The 17,928-nt window shown below is 45.0% G+C and overlaps 1 protein-coding gene across 4 annotated transcripts in view; it reads left to right on the top strand.

Moving 5' to 3' along the window:
- AKNA (AT-hook transcription factor) overlaps positions 1-17,928 on the top strand; it is a 279,571-nt gene that overhangs the window by 245,059 nt on the left and 16,584 nt on the right. For all 4 annotated transcript variants that reach the window (XM_069241503.1, XM_069241504.1, XM_069241505.1 and 1 more), the window contains exons 21-22: positions 4,314-4,454; positions 5,075-5,270. In XM_069241503.1, coding sequence (XP_069097604.1) covers positions 4,314-4,454; positions 5,075-5,270 — 337 coding nt within the window. The remainder of the gene's footprint in view (positions 1-4,313; positions 4,455-5,074; positions 5,271-17,928) is intronic.

The raw sequence follows: 17,928 nt of genomic DNA, 5'->3' as shown, positions 1-17,928 counted from the left end.
GATGGAATTGTGCATCCTTTTCCAAAAACAAAACATCACCAGTAAGCAATGCCTCTTGTGTAGCAAGTAATTTGCAGCAGAGCAGCAAAGATACTGCTTCACAAGTTTTGGGTATAACCATCACATCTACTCCTTTGGTCACTAAAGAGCTCTAAGTTCTCTCAAAAGCCAGACCTTGTGTATGCAAAGCAAAGCTGTAACCCGTTTTTCCCTTTTGTGAGGTTACTCTCAAATGGGCAAGAATGGGAAGACTGGATGTGTGGCCTGTAATACTGCACATTAAGGTGGTTTTTTTTGGCATCACCCCACACTCCATCCTGTGTGTGTGGGAATGGGCTGTGTGGGTAGGAATAGGCTGAGATTTGGAAATTAAGCTATCTCATGGTAATGGAGACCACCTCCAATGTGGCCCGTATTTTTAATGTGTTTTTTAGAGTCCCTTGTATGCTTGACTCAACTTCTTAATTTTTTTAAAACATGGATTCCCATCCTGTCTGACTGTTGCACTCCCCACATAAGGTGGGTGTCGGTGTCTTGGCAGCAAAGAAAGCAGAAGGGCAAAAGGTGGGATTTATGACAGTGAAATGTTTACTGAAGTGAAAAGTGTGCATGCAACCCACCAGGTCCTATTCCCGTTGCTTCTACCACACATATTAATTTGGCTGCTCCAGGGAAGGTGCAACATCTGCTGAGTTATAGAGAGCAACCTGGCAGATCAGGGAACTGGTTAAGTTCCTCACTTGAGTGTCTGATGTGAAGATTTGCATCGTGGAGATGAGATTAGTTCAACAGGAGGCGGAATTCAGACCTTTAAATACCCTTCTTGTCAGTCACAGACATCTGTCTGCAGATTTAAGCATGAGAAGGCTAGAGTCAGGGGCCAAGGGACCACTTGCATTAATCCACTACAACCTAAACGAATGCCCTCAGGTGGCTGGGGCACAGAATAACTGGCCCTTTCTTCAAGATGGATATTTGGAGAAGGGAACACCTATCTCCCTCCTGCTGAGAAAATATTCAGGTGTGCATTCCAACGCCTTTATGTAAACACTCGTAACCAGAGAGGCATAGGCTCCAAGGTCAGTGGCTTTCTATGCCCACAAACATGCACAAATCTTGAAGGAAAACTGAAAAAACCACATTGATGAGGAATGTAAAGATCTGGAATTGTCCAAACATCTGAAAATATACCAAAGCAACACATCTGTAGGTGAGCTATGCTGCAAGCCTGAGGCTACAGTGTCCAGTTGCAGTGGTCCATTCTCACAATGATGGAGAAATGCTGACAGTGTGCAGCACCACAAGATAAAGCAACACCTATCAAGAATTTCCTGTTTAAAATCAATGACCTATAACCTGTACCACTAAATTCACTTTTGGAATCTGCATGACAGCTGTGGGAGTTAGGAAATTAACACGATGGAAAACATCTTACATGTCAATTCCTCTGCCACATACAATGGCGTTTGAAAGTCTAGCCCCTAGAATCAGTTTTTTTTGCACCCTATTCAGGTTCAGTGACCTCCTAACTCACCAATAGTTGCAATTTAACTTATATTGTCTCCATAACCACCACATACCATTGATACATCCTTAACAGGAATGCACAAGCTACGCATGAATGAGCAAAGTAAAAGACTTACTAGCAGGTCGTGGCTGTTTATGACATCAAATACTCCATGATGCCACAAAAAAATAAAGAATTGCTCTCATGATTTTAATTGACACTAAGGGCCTGACTACAACTTTGGCAGAGGGGGTTAATCCGTCCCAAATGTGATGGATATCCTGCCCACCGTATTACGAGTTCCATAGGATACAATGGACTCGTAATATGGTGGGCGGGATATCCGTCACATTTGGTACGGATTAATCCCCTCCGCCAAAGTTGTAATCAGGCCCTAATTCATAACAGAAAACCCTTGATGTAATCTAGAACTTCTGCCATTGTTAGACTTTGAAATGCACAGTCTGATACTCACAACTCAGTTGTCATGACCAGGTACAATTTTGTATGTAATGCTACCTTTCCCAAAGAACCAATCATAACTGCCATTCCCCCGCCACCATACGTAAGGCTAGCAACATCTTCATCAGGACACTGTCACAGCCAGATGTACTCCTGTTCTATGCCATGGTAGATCCTACCGATCCAACTTTACAATTTACTATCCACACTTGCTGTCTTTGACAGTGAACAGAAACTTTCCAGAACGAAGAGTAGTCATCAGGCCACCTCTCACTGGTTGCAGAGAACCCCCTTATTCAGACATGGCTCAACACTGCCAATTTCAGTATTGATCAAACTGCAGCCCACTCTTAGGCCCTCATTACAACATTGGCGGTATTGACCGCCTACCGCCACGGCAACAGCAGCCAACACACCGTCGCCGTGGCTACCAGCCGCCCACCTGCATTATGACCGTAGACGGAATTCCGCCAGAATGCTGGTGGAATACTGTCTACGGTCATGGCGGCGGACGGCAGTAAGGTGGCGCAGCTGTCAGCAGCAGGGCCAGGCCAGCAAAACACTGCCGACCATGAGCAATGATGCGGCCTGGTGGTGTTTTGCTGGCGGACGCTGCTGCTGGCAGCAGCGCCGCGTCCCGTCTCCTGCCGGAGGACCCCCTGCAAGCAGGTAAGTCGGGATCTCCGACAGGAAAGGTGTGTGCATGTGTGGTGGTGTTGTGTGTGTGAGGGGGTTGTGTGCGTGTGTGTGTGTGAGGGGATGTGTCTGTTTTGTATGCGTGCATGCGGGTGTGAGTCGCGTTTAATGAGTGCGCGAATGACAGTGTGAGTGCACATGTATGTTATGTGTTGTGAATGCGTGTGTGCGACAATGTATGTTGGTGTTTGTTGTGGTGTGTGGGTATGTATGTGTGTATGCGTGGGTGGATGTGGGTATGCATGTGAGTATGAGTGTGTATGTGTGCGCGTTTGGGTGTGTAAATGTGCTGGGGCAGGAGAGGGAAGGGGAGGGTTGGGGAGGACTCTGGGAGGGGGACAGGGGAGACCCCTATCAGTGCCAGGGAAGGAGTTCCCTGGCACTGATAGTGCCTACCGCCATGGTTTTCATGGCGGTACGCTTGCCATGAAAACCATGGCAGTAGGTGGGATCATAATCCAGAGGGTGAGATTGTGACGGCCGCCTGGGCGTCCCTGGGGGACGGAGTGGTACATTGGCAGTTTGGCTTGAGCCAAACCGCCAATGTCATAATTTGGGAAGAGGTATCGCCAGCCTGTTGGCAGTACCTTTCCCCAAATTACCGCCGACCACCAGGATCATAATGAGGGCCTTTGTGTGAATGCTGACGTGCCCGCTCCCTACTTCAGAGATCCACAGTACAATTTCCTATTGCACAAAATTAGTTATCACAACTAGTGTACATGAGGAATGCAAAGCTGTGTATATAATTATTTCCCTTTTGTCATTTGATGAATTAGGCCATACTGAAACCCTCCCTTGATTTTTACAGTGCTCTGGCACTTTGTGATGCCTGATTCACCCTCTATAAGAATGGCAAGATAAAAAAGTAAAATATCAAATTGGACCAGTGGGCGGACAACTACAATGAATACCTCACCAGTGCCAGCCCTTGCTTCATATTATTGGTCTTCTTGCTCTGAACCCATTCTCAGTGCTCTGAACTAATAACTTGACACTGGATTCAAACATCACATCTGATGGAATCTTCTAGGATTTACTGGACATATGAGATACACATGCTGTAGTCCTAGTGGATACCTTACATATGGTGTTGCTTTTCCCAGAATTTTTGAGAAGGAGCCCTTGGCTTTCTTCATTTAGTAATTTGACAAACCTATTTAATGTTGCATGCCATGAGAACAGCTTTAGATTGCATGGGACCAAATAGTACCAAAAAGCATCCAAATACAGAAGGCCTGAAAACAAGACACACAGGGGCCATGGGGGCAAACAGTGTCTTGTCTAACTCAATAGAAATGTCACAGAAAGCCACATCAGTGACTTTAGAGGTTTTCCTTGAAGAATGTCAGTGGATACCACAATTGATGATGACGATTTTATAGCATAATTTTTCTAATGGTGAATGGCCCTAAAGGGTCTCTATATAGAGGCACCTTGATCAATTAATAATTGTGATAACCAACTTCAAGCCTCTTACATGCGTGTTGCCGAACTATGTTTAGCTTTAGTTGTTAGCTTTCAGAAGTGGTTTCTGATTTAGCACAAAGTGAAAGGCTTCAAAACTATGAGAGAAATCAAAGGGTTTTGATCATCCTAGTGACAAAAAAGTAACATTATCCTCATCTCTCTTTTGTTCCTGTTTCAGAAACACTTCATATAAATGGCATCAAGAACAATATGATGCACAGTACCCCAAAGAAGGCGATGCACAGAACTCCAAAGGCAGGTTGTCCCCTATGCAGCAGGAGTAACACTAGCAGAAGTCCACATACCAAATCAGCACCAGGTGAGAAACATGATGCAACTGTTAACATACTGAAAATCCAAACTGGTGAAGTTACTAAACTTGAGCCCAGAATGCCTTGGTGGGGGCTCATGTGTCCGTGTTATGAGTGTTGTTTGTGGATGGATTCACAGCCCTCATAGTTTCTTCTGCTAGGTGGTAGGTATGTGCTGACAGTCAAGACACTGAAGCTTAAAGGTCCCTGTGTGGAGTGTGGCAGGTTTGTGTAGACAGTGTAAGGGTTCACAGCTTTTTTCTTGGCAATTACTTACAGTTCCCTCAGTTGCAAGCACAGCGGGAATGTACAGGTTGTGGTGAGATTCATAGTTCCCTCCTTTTGATAACAGTGGAAATGTTCGCACCCTCTTTCCTTGAGAGTTAGATATGGGTTCACCACCTGTGGCAGAGTACCTTTGTAGGTGTATGATAGGTATGGGCTTGGAAAGATCAAGCACTTTTAACTATGTGCTACACAAGGTGGGAGCTTGCATACCCAGCAATCTGTTCATTCCCACTGGGGTCTTCTCTGTCTGGTATTTTCCTTCTGTCTTGCATGGGTAATGTCTGACTATTGATGATTCAATCTCATTTTTGCAGTGTTCATTCTTGTTTTTTTTTCACAGTGACAGACAGACAAAAGAGTGCTTCATCATCACGGAGCTCTGAAGAGACTACCAAAGCCACAAAGCAGCAGCAAGAGCCCCAGCCTGGAGTCTGGTTCATGGCCGGTCCTCCAGCTCCTTCACCAGTATCAAGCTATATCCCAGCAGTTCCACTTGTGCCTTACTCAACCTCCATGCCTTACTCACCCTCTGTAGTGTAAGAAAATATCTCCAAATCTTTGTTTGTTGATACAGAAGAGTCTATGACGTGTATGTGGGATGGGATTGTTGCTCCAAGCACTTAGCATATACAGGCGCACACACAAATGCACCCCACTAGCTCTATCCCTCCAAGACTCCTACCTTTTATCTTTTTCATTATCTTTGTTTCCCATCTAATCCTCCTTTCTACTCACCCTCTCAATTGCCATGCTTAGAACTACCAATCCTTGCATCAGTTTACTCATTCATCCATTGATACATGGAAGTAAATATTTCTCAACGCTCTCTCAAAACCAGGCTTCTCTTTAGCACCTCTTCAACTAGTAAACAATCAACTATTCTATGTATACTGTTACACAGCCACTCCCTCATCAATACTACTAATCACTCATCTGCCCACTCTTCCATTCATCCAAAAAAGAATCCGCTTCCCCTCTGATTATTCGGTGACTATTGTGGGTGATTTAAATGTAATGGACAACTGAAAGATGAATGTACGAGAAGCAATGTCAAAGAAAGCAGGAAAGCATGTAGATGGGGTGGATGTCCAATAATGGGCCTCTAAATTATTAAATACATAAGGAATCAAATTGTTATATTGTAGGGTGATATCTAAATATGCATTATTAATACTGTAGAGAGAGGTGGATGGATTAAGACCCATAGGGACATGTATGCAGAGATCTGACTAGACTCAAAACACATACATGGATAACTAGAAATGTTGAAAACAGCAAAATAGTGAGGGTGAGATAAACAAAGAATTACAGACATGTTGAAGTATATGAAATATAGACAAGGTAGGTATGAATATATATGTATATATGTTCAATGGCATGTGTAGCTGCAGATACACATGCTTTGCACATCCCGCCATCTAGTGTTGGGCTCGGAGTGTTACAAGTTGTTTTTCTTCGAAGAAGTCTTTTCGAGTCACGAGATCGAGGGACTCCTCCCATTTCGGCTCCATTGCGCATGGGCATCGACTCCATCTTAGATTGTTTTCTTTCTGCCATCGGGTTCAGACGTGTTCCTTTTCGCTCCGTGTCTCGGTTCGGAAAGTTAGTGAAAAACTCGGAAAATTTTACGGTATTGTTTGCGTTCGGTATCGGGTTAGTTACAACAGATCGACACCGAATTTTGAAGAGCTCCGGCGGCCCATCGGGGTTTTCGATTCTCCGGGGTGGCCTGGTCGGCCCGACCACGTGCGTCTTCAAGGCTAATGGAACGGACCCCATTCCGCTTCTGCCCCGAATGTCACAACAAGTATCCTTATACAGATCAGCATCTGGTCTGTAATTTGTGTTTGTCTCCAGAACACAAGGAGGATACCTGCTAGGCCTGTCGAGCGTTTCAGTCCAGGAAGACCTTAAGGGACCGAAGAGCAATAAGACTACAGATGGCGTCGGTGCTGACAGGACAAAAACACATGGAAGAAGAAGAGAAAACCTTCTCCATCGAGGATTCGGACTCGGAAGAGGTCGATCCTGAACAGACGCCGAAAACTGTGAGTAAGACGTCGATACACAAAACTCACGCAAAGACCGCTAAAGCCCAGGGGATGCCACCGCCGGCAGGCCATGGCTTAACCCGAAAAATAGGTGACCGAGCATCGGCACCGAAAAAGGGCATGCATGTGTCGAAGTCATCCGACTCCGGTCGAGATACCGGCACAGAGCAGACTCGACCCCGAGACACCGGGTCAGAGCAATCTCGGCACCGAGAGAGCGGCACCGAACCAAGTCAGCACCGAGAGATCAGTACGCCGAAGAGCAAAAAAGTGTTGTCGGAACCGAAAAGAGCAGCTGAAAAGGTTTCGGTACCGAAACATCCGGCCTCAGAACCGAAAACAAGTTCCTACACAGAGGAACAAGGCCTGTCCTCACAAATGCAAACACATAGATTTGGACAGGACCTAGAGACAATGGAGCCAGATTACACCCAAAGAAGGCTCCACATTCAAAAGGAGACAGGGAAGATCAGTACTCTCCCTCCGATACGAATGAAACGAAAACTTGCCTTCCAAGAGAAAGACAAGCAGCCACAGGCAAAGGTGGCAAGACAAGTAACCCTGCCACCATCTCCACAACGCTCTCCACAACCATCACCGGTAGCCACTCCACCAATGATGCAGTCCCCAACTCATACAGGGATGAGTCAGGAAGATCCAGACACGTGGGATCTTTATGATGCGCCAGTGTCAGATAACAGTCCCGACTGTTATCCAGCTGGACCGTCACCACCTGAGGACAGTACTGCCTACACACAGGTGGTGTCAAGAGCAGCGGCGTTTCATAATGTCAGCGTGCATGTAGAGCCAATTGAAGACGACTTTCTATTTAACACACTGTCGTCCACACATACCCAGTACCAGAGCCTCCCCATGCTACCTGGAATGCTAAAACACTCCAAACAAGTGTTTGAGGAGCCTGTGAAAGGAAGGGCCATTACTCCAAGGGTGGAGAAAAAATATAAACCGCCACCAACAGACCCTGTGTACATCACACAACAGTTAACACCAGACTCAGTGGTAGTAGGGGCAGCGCGCAAGAGGGCGAACTCACACACCTCAGGAGATGCACCACCTCCAGATAAAGAGAGTCGTAAGTTCTACGCGGCGGAGAAAAGAGTGGCGGCACAAGCAGCCAACCAATGGCGCATTGCCAACTCACAGGCCTTATTTGCGAGATATGATAGGGCTCCTTGGGACGAAATGCAACATTTTATAGAACATTTGCCCAAGGAGTTCCAAAAGAGAGCACAACAAGTGGTGGAGGAAGGACAGAGTATCTCGAATAATCAGATACGGTCAGCAATGGATGCAGCAGACACAGCTGCTAGGACTGTAAACACAGCAGTGACAATACGGAGACATGCATGGCTGCGTACATCTGGATTCAAGCCGGAAATGCAACAAGCCGTGCTGAATATGCCATTTAACGGACAGCAGTTGTTTGGGCCGGAGGTGGACACTGCTATTGAAAAACTTAAAAAGGACACTGATACGGCCAAAGCCATGGGCGCACTCTTCTCCCCACAGAGCAGAGGCACATTTCGGAATTCACAGTTTCGAGGGGGGTTTCGAGGACAAAGCACAAAACCCACAACCTCACAAACAAGGCCCACTTATCAGAGCCAATACCAGCGGGGAAGTTTTCGGGGACAATATAGAGGGGGACAGTTCCCAAGGAGTAGAGGAAAGTTCCAAAGTCCCAAAACGCCACAAAATAAACAGTGACTTCGGTGTCACAAATCCCCAACACATAACACCAGTGGGGGGGAGACTAACCAAGTTCCACAAAACCTGGGAGGAAATAACAACAGACACGTGGGTCCTAGCCATTATCCAGCATGGTTATTGCATAGAATTTCTAGAATTCCCTCCAAATGTCCCACCGAAAACACACAATATGTCAAAACAACACATGGATCTTCTACAACTGGAGGTCCAGGTGTTGTTGCAAAAGGATGCAATAGAGTTGGTACCAGTTCATCAGAGAGGAAGAGGAGTTTACTCACTGTACTTTCTCATACCCAAAAAAGACAAAACTCTAAGACCTATATTAGATCTCAGAACATTAAATATCTACATCAAATCAGATCACTTTCACATGGTGACACTGCAGGACGTAATCCCATTGCTCAAACAACAAGACTACATGACAACACTAGACCTAAAGGATGCATACTTCCATATACTGATACATCCTTCACACAGAAAGTACTTAAGGTTTGTATTCCAAGGGGTACATTACCAATTCAAACTGATGCCATTCGGGATAACAACTGCGTCAATAGTTTTTACAAAATGCCTGGCAGTAGTGGCTGCTCATATCAGAAGACAGCAAATACATGTGTTCCCGTACCTAGACGATTGGTTAATCAAAACCAACACGCAGGAACGGTGTTCACAACACACAAAGTATGTCATAGAAACCCTTCACAAACTAGGTTTCTCACTCAACTACAACAAGGCACACCTTCAGCTGTGTCAAATACAACAATACTTAGGAGCGACAATCAACACAACAAAAAGGATTGCCACTCCAAGTCCACAAAGGGTACAGGCATTTCACAATGTAATACAGGCCATGCACCCAAAACAAAAGATACAAGTCAAGATAGTGATGAAACTACTAGGCATAATGTCCTCATGCATAGCCATTGTCCCAAACGCAAGATTGCACATGCAGCCCTTACAACAGTGCCTAGCATCACAATGGTCACAGGCACAGGGTCAACTTCAAGATCTAGTTTTGATAGACCGCCAAACATACACCTCGCTTCAATGGTGGAACACTATACATTTAAACAAAGGGCGGCCTTTTCAAGACCCAGTGCCTCAATACGTAATAACAACGGATGCCTCCATGATAGGGTGGGGAGCACACCTCAACCAACACAGCATCCAAGGAGAATGGGACACTCAGCAAAGACAGTTTCACATAAATCACTTAGAACTACTGGCAGTATTTCTAGTGCTGAAAGCATTTCAACCTATAATAATCCACAAACACATTCTTGTCAAAACAGACAACATGACAACGATGTATTACCTAAACAAACAGGGAGGCACAAACTCAACACAGTTGTGTCTCCTGGCACAGAAAATATGGCATTGGGCGATTCACAACCACATTCGCCTAATAGCACAATTTATTCCAGGAATTCAGAACCAGCTGGCGGACAATCTTTTTCGGGATCACCAACAGATCAACGAATGGGAGATTCACCCCCAAATACTGAATACTTACTTCCAGAGTTGGGGAACGCCACAAATAGATCTATTTGCAACAAAAGAAAACGCAAAATGCCAAAACTTCGCATCCAGGTACCCACAAGATCAGTCTCAGGGCAATGCGTTATGGATGAGTTGTTCAGGGATATTTGCTTACGCTTTTCCCCCTCTCCCACTCCTTCCATATCTAGTAAACAAGCTGAGTCAAAACAAACTCAAACTCATACTAATAGCACCAACATGGGCAACGCAGCCTTGGTACACAACACTACTAGACCTCTCAGTAGTGCCTCATGTCAAACTACCAAACATACCAGATCTGTTAACGCAACACAAACAACAGATCAGACACCCAAATCCAGGATCGCTGAATCTGGCAATCTGGCTCCTGAAGTCCTAGAGTTTGGACATTTAGACCTTACACAGGAATGTATGGAGGTCATAAAACAATCTAGGAAACCTACCACTAAACATTGCTATGCAAATAAGTGGAAAAGATTTGTCTATTACTGCCACAATAATCAAATTCAACCCTTACACGCATCTGCCAAAGACATCGTAGGATACTTACTACATTTGCAAAAATCACAGCTAGCTTTTTCTTCCATTAAAATACATCTTACAGCAATTTCAGCTTACCTGCAAATTACGCACTCAACTTCTCTATTTAAAATACCAGTCATAAAAGCATTTATGGAAGGTCTAAAGAGAATTATACCACCAAGAACACCACCAGTTCCTTCATGGAACCTCAACATTGTCTTAACACGACTCATGGGTCCACCTTTTGAGCCCATGCACTCTTGTGAAATGCAATACTTAACATGGAAAGTTGCATTTTTAATTGCCATCACATCTTTAAGAAGAGTAAGTGAGATTCAAGCATTTACCATACAAGAACCATTTATTCAGATACACAAGCATAAAGTAGTTCTACGAACAAATCCACATTTTTTACCAAAAGTCATATCACCGTTCCACTTAAATCAAACAGTAGAATTACCAGTGTTCTTCCCACAGCCAGACTCTGTAGCTGAAAGAGCACTACATACATTGGACATCAAAAGAGCGTTAATGTACTACATTGACAGAACAAAACTAATTCGCAAAACAAAACAATTATTTATTGCTTTCCAAAAACCTCATACAGGAAATCCAATTTCTAAGCAAGGCATTGCTAGATGGATAGTTAAGTGCATTCAAACCTGTTATCTTAAAGCTAAAAGAGAACTGCCTATTACACCAAAGGCACACTCAACTAGAAAGAAAGGTGCTACCATGGCCTTTCTAGGAAATATTCCAATGACAGAAATATGTAAGGCAGCTACATGGTCTACGCCTCATACATTTACCAAACCCTACTGTGTAGACGTGCTAACAACACAGCAAGCCACAGTAGGCCAAGCAGTACTACGAACATTGTTTCAGACAACTTCAACTCCTACAGGCTGAACCACCGCTTTTGGGGAGATAACTGCTTACTAGTCTATGCACAGCATGTGTATCTGCAGCTACACATGCCACCGAACGGAAAATGTCACTTACCCAGTGTACATCTGTTCGTGGCATTAGTCGCTGCAGATTCACATGCGCCCACCCGCCTCCCCGGGAGCCTGTAGCCGTTTAGAAGTTGATCTTGAACATCTGTATATTTGTAAATATATATATTACTTTAAACTACATTATGTACATACGTATTCACTCCATTGCATGGGCACTATTACTAGCATATACAACTCCTACCTCACCCTCTGCGGGGGGAAAACAATTTAAGATGGAGTCAACGCCCATGCGCAATGGAGCCGAAATGGGAGGAGTCCCTCGATCTCGTGACTCGAAAAGACTTCTTCGAAGAAAAACAACTTGTAACACTCCGAGCCCAACACCAGATGGCGGGATGTGCACAGCATGTGAATCTGCAGCGACTAATGCCACGAACAGATGTACACTGGGTAAGTGACATTTTCCATATATATATATATGTTTGATGGCATGTGTAGCTGCAGATACACATGCTGTGCATATCCCGCCATCTAGTGTTGGGCTCGGAGTGTTACAAGTTGTTTTTCTTCGAAGAAGTCTTTTCGAGTCACGAGATCGAGGGACTCCTCCCCTTTCTGCCTCCATTAAGTATGGGCGTCGACTCCATGTTAGATTGTTTTCTTTCCGCCATCGGGATCAGACGTGTTCCTCTTCGCTCCGTGTTTCGGTTCGGAAAGTTAGTTAAATCTCTGAAAACTGGACGGTATTGTTTGCGTTCGGTATCGGGCTAGTTATAGCAGATCGACACGAATAAAAGAAGAGCTCCGGTAGCCCTTCGGGGCTTCCATTCCCCGGCGGGGCCTGGTCGGCCCGACCGCGTGCGTCTTCAAGGCTCATGGAACGGACCCCATTCGGCTTCTGCCCCGAATGCCACAATAAGTATCCTTACACAGACCAGCATTTGGTCTGTAATTTGTGTTTGTCCCCCGAACACAAAGAGGATACCTGCGAGGCCTGTCGGGCATTTCGGTAGAAAAAGACGCTACGGGACCGGAGAGCTCGAAGACTTCAAATGGCGTTGACGCCGTCAGGACACCACGACGTCGAAGAAGAGGAGACTTTCTCCATTCTTGACTCGGACTCGGACGAGGCCGAAAGTGAGCAGCCGGTGAAAACCGTGAGTAAAACTGTCCCGGCCAAAACTCACACCAAAATAATGAAAGCCCAGGGGACGCCACCGCCGGCAGGCCATGGCTTAACCCATAAGCACGGTGACCAACCATCGGCACCGAAAAGGGCACACACGTGTCGAAGACATCCAACTCCGGTCGAGATACCGGCACAGAGTATACTCAGCACCGAGATACTGGCTCTGACCAAACTCGACACCGAGATACCGGCTCTGACCAAAGTTGGCACCGAGAGGTCGGCACCCCGAAACCGAAAACGGTGGCTTCGGAGCCGAAAAAGACTGCGGAAAAGGTTTTGGTACCGAAACACCCAGCATCGGAGCCGAAACAGAGCTCCTATTCCGAAGAACAAGGCCTTTCATCTCAACTACAAGGCCATAAATTTGGACAAGAATTAGAGCTGGGAGAGCCAGACTACACACAAAGAAGGCTCCATATTCAAAAAGACACAGGGAAAATAAGAACTCTTCCCCCTATTAAAATGAAAAGGAAACTTGCTTTCCAAGAAACAGATAAACAGCCAAAAGCAAAAGTGGCTAAAGAAAAAACTCCACCACGTTTTTACACACAACCATCGCCACAGCATTCACCGCAACTGTCACCAATTGCAACACCCCCAATGATGCAATCTCCAACGCACACAGGGATGAGCCATGATGACCCAGATGCATGGGATCTATACGATGCACCAGTATCTGACAATAGTCCTGATTGCTACCCGGCAAGACCGTCACCACCAGAAGACAGTACTGCTTACATGCAGGTGGTGTACAGAGCAGCTAATTTTCACAATGTAGCGCTGCATGCTGAACCTTTTGAGGATGACTTTTTATTCAATACTTTGTCATCAACACACAGCCAGTATCAGAGTCTGCCGATGTTACCAGGGATGTTAAAACACGCAAAGCAAGTGTTTCAAGACCCCGTCAAATGCAGAACCATTACACCTAGGGTGGAAAAGAAGTACAAGCCTCCCCCTACGGACCCTGTGTACATCACGCAACAACTAACGCCTGACTCAGTGGTAGTAGGCGCAGCCCGCAAAAGGGCTAACTCGCAGACTTCTGGGGATGCACCACCACCCGACAAAGAAAGTCGAAAGTTTGATGCAGCTGGGAAAAGGGTTGCAGCACAGGCAGCCAATCAATGGCGCATTGCCAATTCTCAGGCTTTATTGGCAAGATATGACAGGGCTCATTGGGATGAAATGCAACATTTTATTGAACATCTTCCCAAGGAGTTTCAAAAGCGTGCACAACAAGTGGTGGAGGAGGGCCAAAGTATCTCCAACAACCAGATACGATCGGCTATGGATTCAGCGGACACAACCGCCAGAACTGTAAACACAGCGGTCACTATTCGGAGACACGCATGGCTACGCACCTCCGGATGTAAGCCAGAGATCCAGCAGGCTGTGCTTAATATGCCTTTTAATGGACAACAGTTGTTTGGGCTGGAGGTGGATACAGCTATAGAGAAGCTAAAGAAGGACACTGACACGGCCAAAGCCATGGGCGCGCTGTACTTCCCACAGAGCAGAGGCACCTTTAGGAAGCCACACTTTAGAGGGGGGTTTCGAGCCCAAAGCACAGAACCCTCAACCTCACAGGCCAGACCCACATACCAAGGCCAGTATCAAAGAGGAGGCTTTCGGGGACAATATAGAGGTGGACAGTTCCCTAAAACCAGAGGGAAATTCCAAAGCCCAAAGACCCCACAAACTAAACAGTGACTTCAATGTCACAAATCCCCAACATATAACACCAGTGGGGGGGAGACTCACAGATTATTACAAAAATTGGGAAGAAATAACTACAGACTCGTGGGTCCTAGCCATTATCCAACATGGTTATTGCATAGAATTCCTACAATTACCACCAAATGTGCCTCCAAGAACACACAACATGTCCAAACAACACTTAGATCTATTACAACTAGAAGTCCAAGCGTTGTTACAGAAAGAGGCAATAGAACTGGTACCCAACCATCAGAAAGGAACAGGTGTTTATTCCCTGTATTTTCTAATACCAAAAAAGGACAAAACTCTGAGACCCATCTTAGATCTCAGAACACTAAGGGGGTCATTCCAACCGCGGCGGGCGAACCGCCACTTGGCCGCTCCACTGTCAAAAGACCGCGGAGGCCATTCTGACTTTCCCGCTGGGCCCCCGCCAAGGGAGCGCCCGCCGGCCCAGCGGGAAAGGCCCTGCAACACAGAAGCCGGCTCCGAATGGAGCCGACGGTGTTGCAGGGGTGCGACGGGTGCAGTTGCACCCTTCGCGATTTTCACTGTCTGCTATGCAGACCTCAAGGATGCTTACTTCCATATACCCATACATCCTTCACACAGGAAATACTTAAGGTTTGTAATCCAAGGAGTACATTACCAATTCAAAGTGTTACCATTCGGGATAACAACAGCACCAAGGGTATTTACTAAATGCCTTGCAGTAGTAGCCGCACAAATCAGAAGACAGCCCAAAAACGTATTCCCGTATCTAGACAATTGGTTAATAAAAACCAGCACTCAGAAACAGTGTCTTCAACACACAAAATACTTCATAGAAACCCTTCACAAACTAGGGTTCTCAATAAACTACCTAAAATCACACTTACAACCGTGTCAAATACAACAATACTTAGGAGCAACAATCAACACAAAAAAAGGGATTGCCACTCCAAGTCCACAAAGGGTACAAGCATTCCAAAACGTAATACAAAGCATGCACCCAAACCAATAATATCAAGTAAAATTAGTGATGAAACTTCTAGGCATGATGTCTTCATGCATAGCCATTGTCCCAAACGCAAGATTACACATGCGGCCCTTACATCAGTGCCTAGCGAAACAATGGACACAAGCACAGGGTCAACTTCAAGATCTAGTGTTGATAGACCGCCAAACACACACCTCGCTTCAATGGTGGAATCCTATAAATTTAAACCAAGGGCGTCCCTTCCAAGACCCAGTGCCTCAATACGTGATCACAACAGATGCTTCCATGGTAGGGTGGGGAGCACACCTCAACCAACACAGCATGCAGGGACAATGGGACACTCAGCAAAAACAACTTCATATAAATCAACTAGAACTACTAGCAGTGTTTCTAGCATTGAAAGCATTTCAACCACTAATAGCCCACAAACACATTCTTGTCAAAACAGACAACATGACAACAATGTATTACCTAAACAAACAGGGAGGGACACACTCATCACAGCTGTTTCTCTTAGCACAAAAGATTTGGCATTGGGCGATTCACAATCACATTCGCCTAATAGCGCAATACATCCCAGGAATTCAAAACCAGATAGCCGACACTCTCAGTCGAGATCACCAACAGATCCATGAATGGGGAATTCATCCCCAGATACTACAAACCTACTTCCAAAACTGGGGAACACCGCAAATAGACCTAATTGCAACAAAGAAAACGCAAAATGCCAAAACTTCGCATCCAGGAACCCACACCCTCACTCCAAGGGCATTGCGTTATGGATGAGTTGGTCAGGGATATTTGCTTACACTTTTCCCCCTCTCCCACTCCTTCCATATCTAGTAAACAAATTGAATCAAAACAAACTCAAACTAATACTAGTAGCACCAACTTGGGCACGCCAGCCATGGTACACAACACTACTAGACTTGTCAGTAGTGCCTCATATCAAGTTACCAAACAGACCAGATCTGTTAACTCAACACAAACAGCAGATCAGACACCCAAATCCAGCATCGCTCAATCTAGCAATCTGGCTCCTGAATTCTTAGAATTTGGACATCTGAACCTTACACAAGAATGTATGGAGGTCATCAAACAGGCTAGGAAACCTACTACAAGACATTGCTACACAAATAAATGGAAACGATTTGTTTATTACTGTCATAATAATCAAATTCAACCATTACTCGCGTCCACAAAAAACATTGTAAGCTACTTACTACACTTACAAAAGTCTAGGCTAGCTTTTTCATCCATTAAAATACATCTCACAGCAATTTCTGCCTATATGCAAATTGCACATTCAACATCACTCTTTAGAATCCCTGTCATAAAAGCATTTATGGAGGGTCTAAAAAGAATCATTCCTCCAAGAACACCGCCAGTTCCTTTGTGGAACCTCAATATTGTATTAACATGACTCATGGGTCCACCATTTGAACCCATGCACTCTTGTGAGATGCAATACTTAACATGGAAAGTAGCCTTCCTAATAGCTATCACATCTCTTAGAAGAGTTAGTGAAATACAAGCATTTACCATACAGGAACCCTTTATAGAAATACACAAACATAAAGTGGTTCTACTCACAAATCCCAAATTTTTACCTAAAGTTATATCACCGTTCCACTTAAATCAAACAGTAGAACTCCCAGTATTTTTTCCACAACCAGATTCTGTAGCTGAAAGAGCATTACATACATTAGACATAAAAAGAGCACTAATGTATTACATTGATAGATCCATACAATTTTGCAAAACAATTGTTTGTAGCTTTTCAAGACCCAGTGCCTCAATACGTAATAACAACGGATGCCTCCATGATAGGGTGGGGAGCACACCTCAACCAACACAGCATCCAAGGAGAATGGGACACTCAGCAAAGACAGTTTCACATAAATCACTTAGAACTACTGGCAGTATTTCTAGTGCTGAAAGCATTTCAACCTATAATAATCCACAAACACATTCTTGTCAAAACAGACAACATGACAACGATGTATTACCTAAACAAACAGGGAGGCACAAACTCAACACAGTTGTGTCTCCTGGCACAGAAAATATGGCATTGGGCGATTCACAACCACATTCGCCTAATAGCACAATTTATTCCAGGAATTCAGAACCAGCTGGCGGACAATCTTTTTCGGGATCACCAACAGATCAACGAATGGGAGATTCACCCCCAAATACTGAATACTTACTTCCAGAGTTGGGGAACGCCACAAATAGATCTATTTGCAACAAAAGAAAACGCAAAATGCCAAAACTTCGCATCCAGGTACCCACAAGATCAGTCTCAGGGCAATGCGTTATGGATGAGTTGGTCAGGGATATTTGCTTACGCTTTTCCCCCTCTCCCACTCCTTCCATATCTAGTAAACAAGCTGAGTCAAAACAAACTCAAACTCATACTAATAGCACCAACATGGGCAACGCAGCCTTGGTACACAACACTACTAGACCTCTCAGTAGTGCCTCATGTCAAACTACCAAACATACCAGATCTGTTAACGCAACACA

Source organism: Pleurodeles waltl, chromosome 6 (assembly GCF_031143425.1).
Source record: "Pleurodeles waltl isolate 20211129_DDA chromosome 6, aPleWal1.hap1.20221129, whole genome shotgun sequence".
NCBI classification, from domain to species: Eukaryota; Metazoa; Chordata; class Amphibia; order Caudata; family Salamandridae; genus Pleurodeles; species Pleurodeles waltl.
This window is presented reverse-complemented; position numbering and strand designations above follow the sequence as displayed.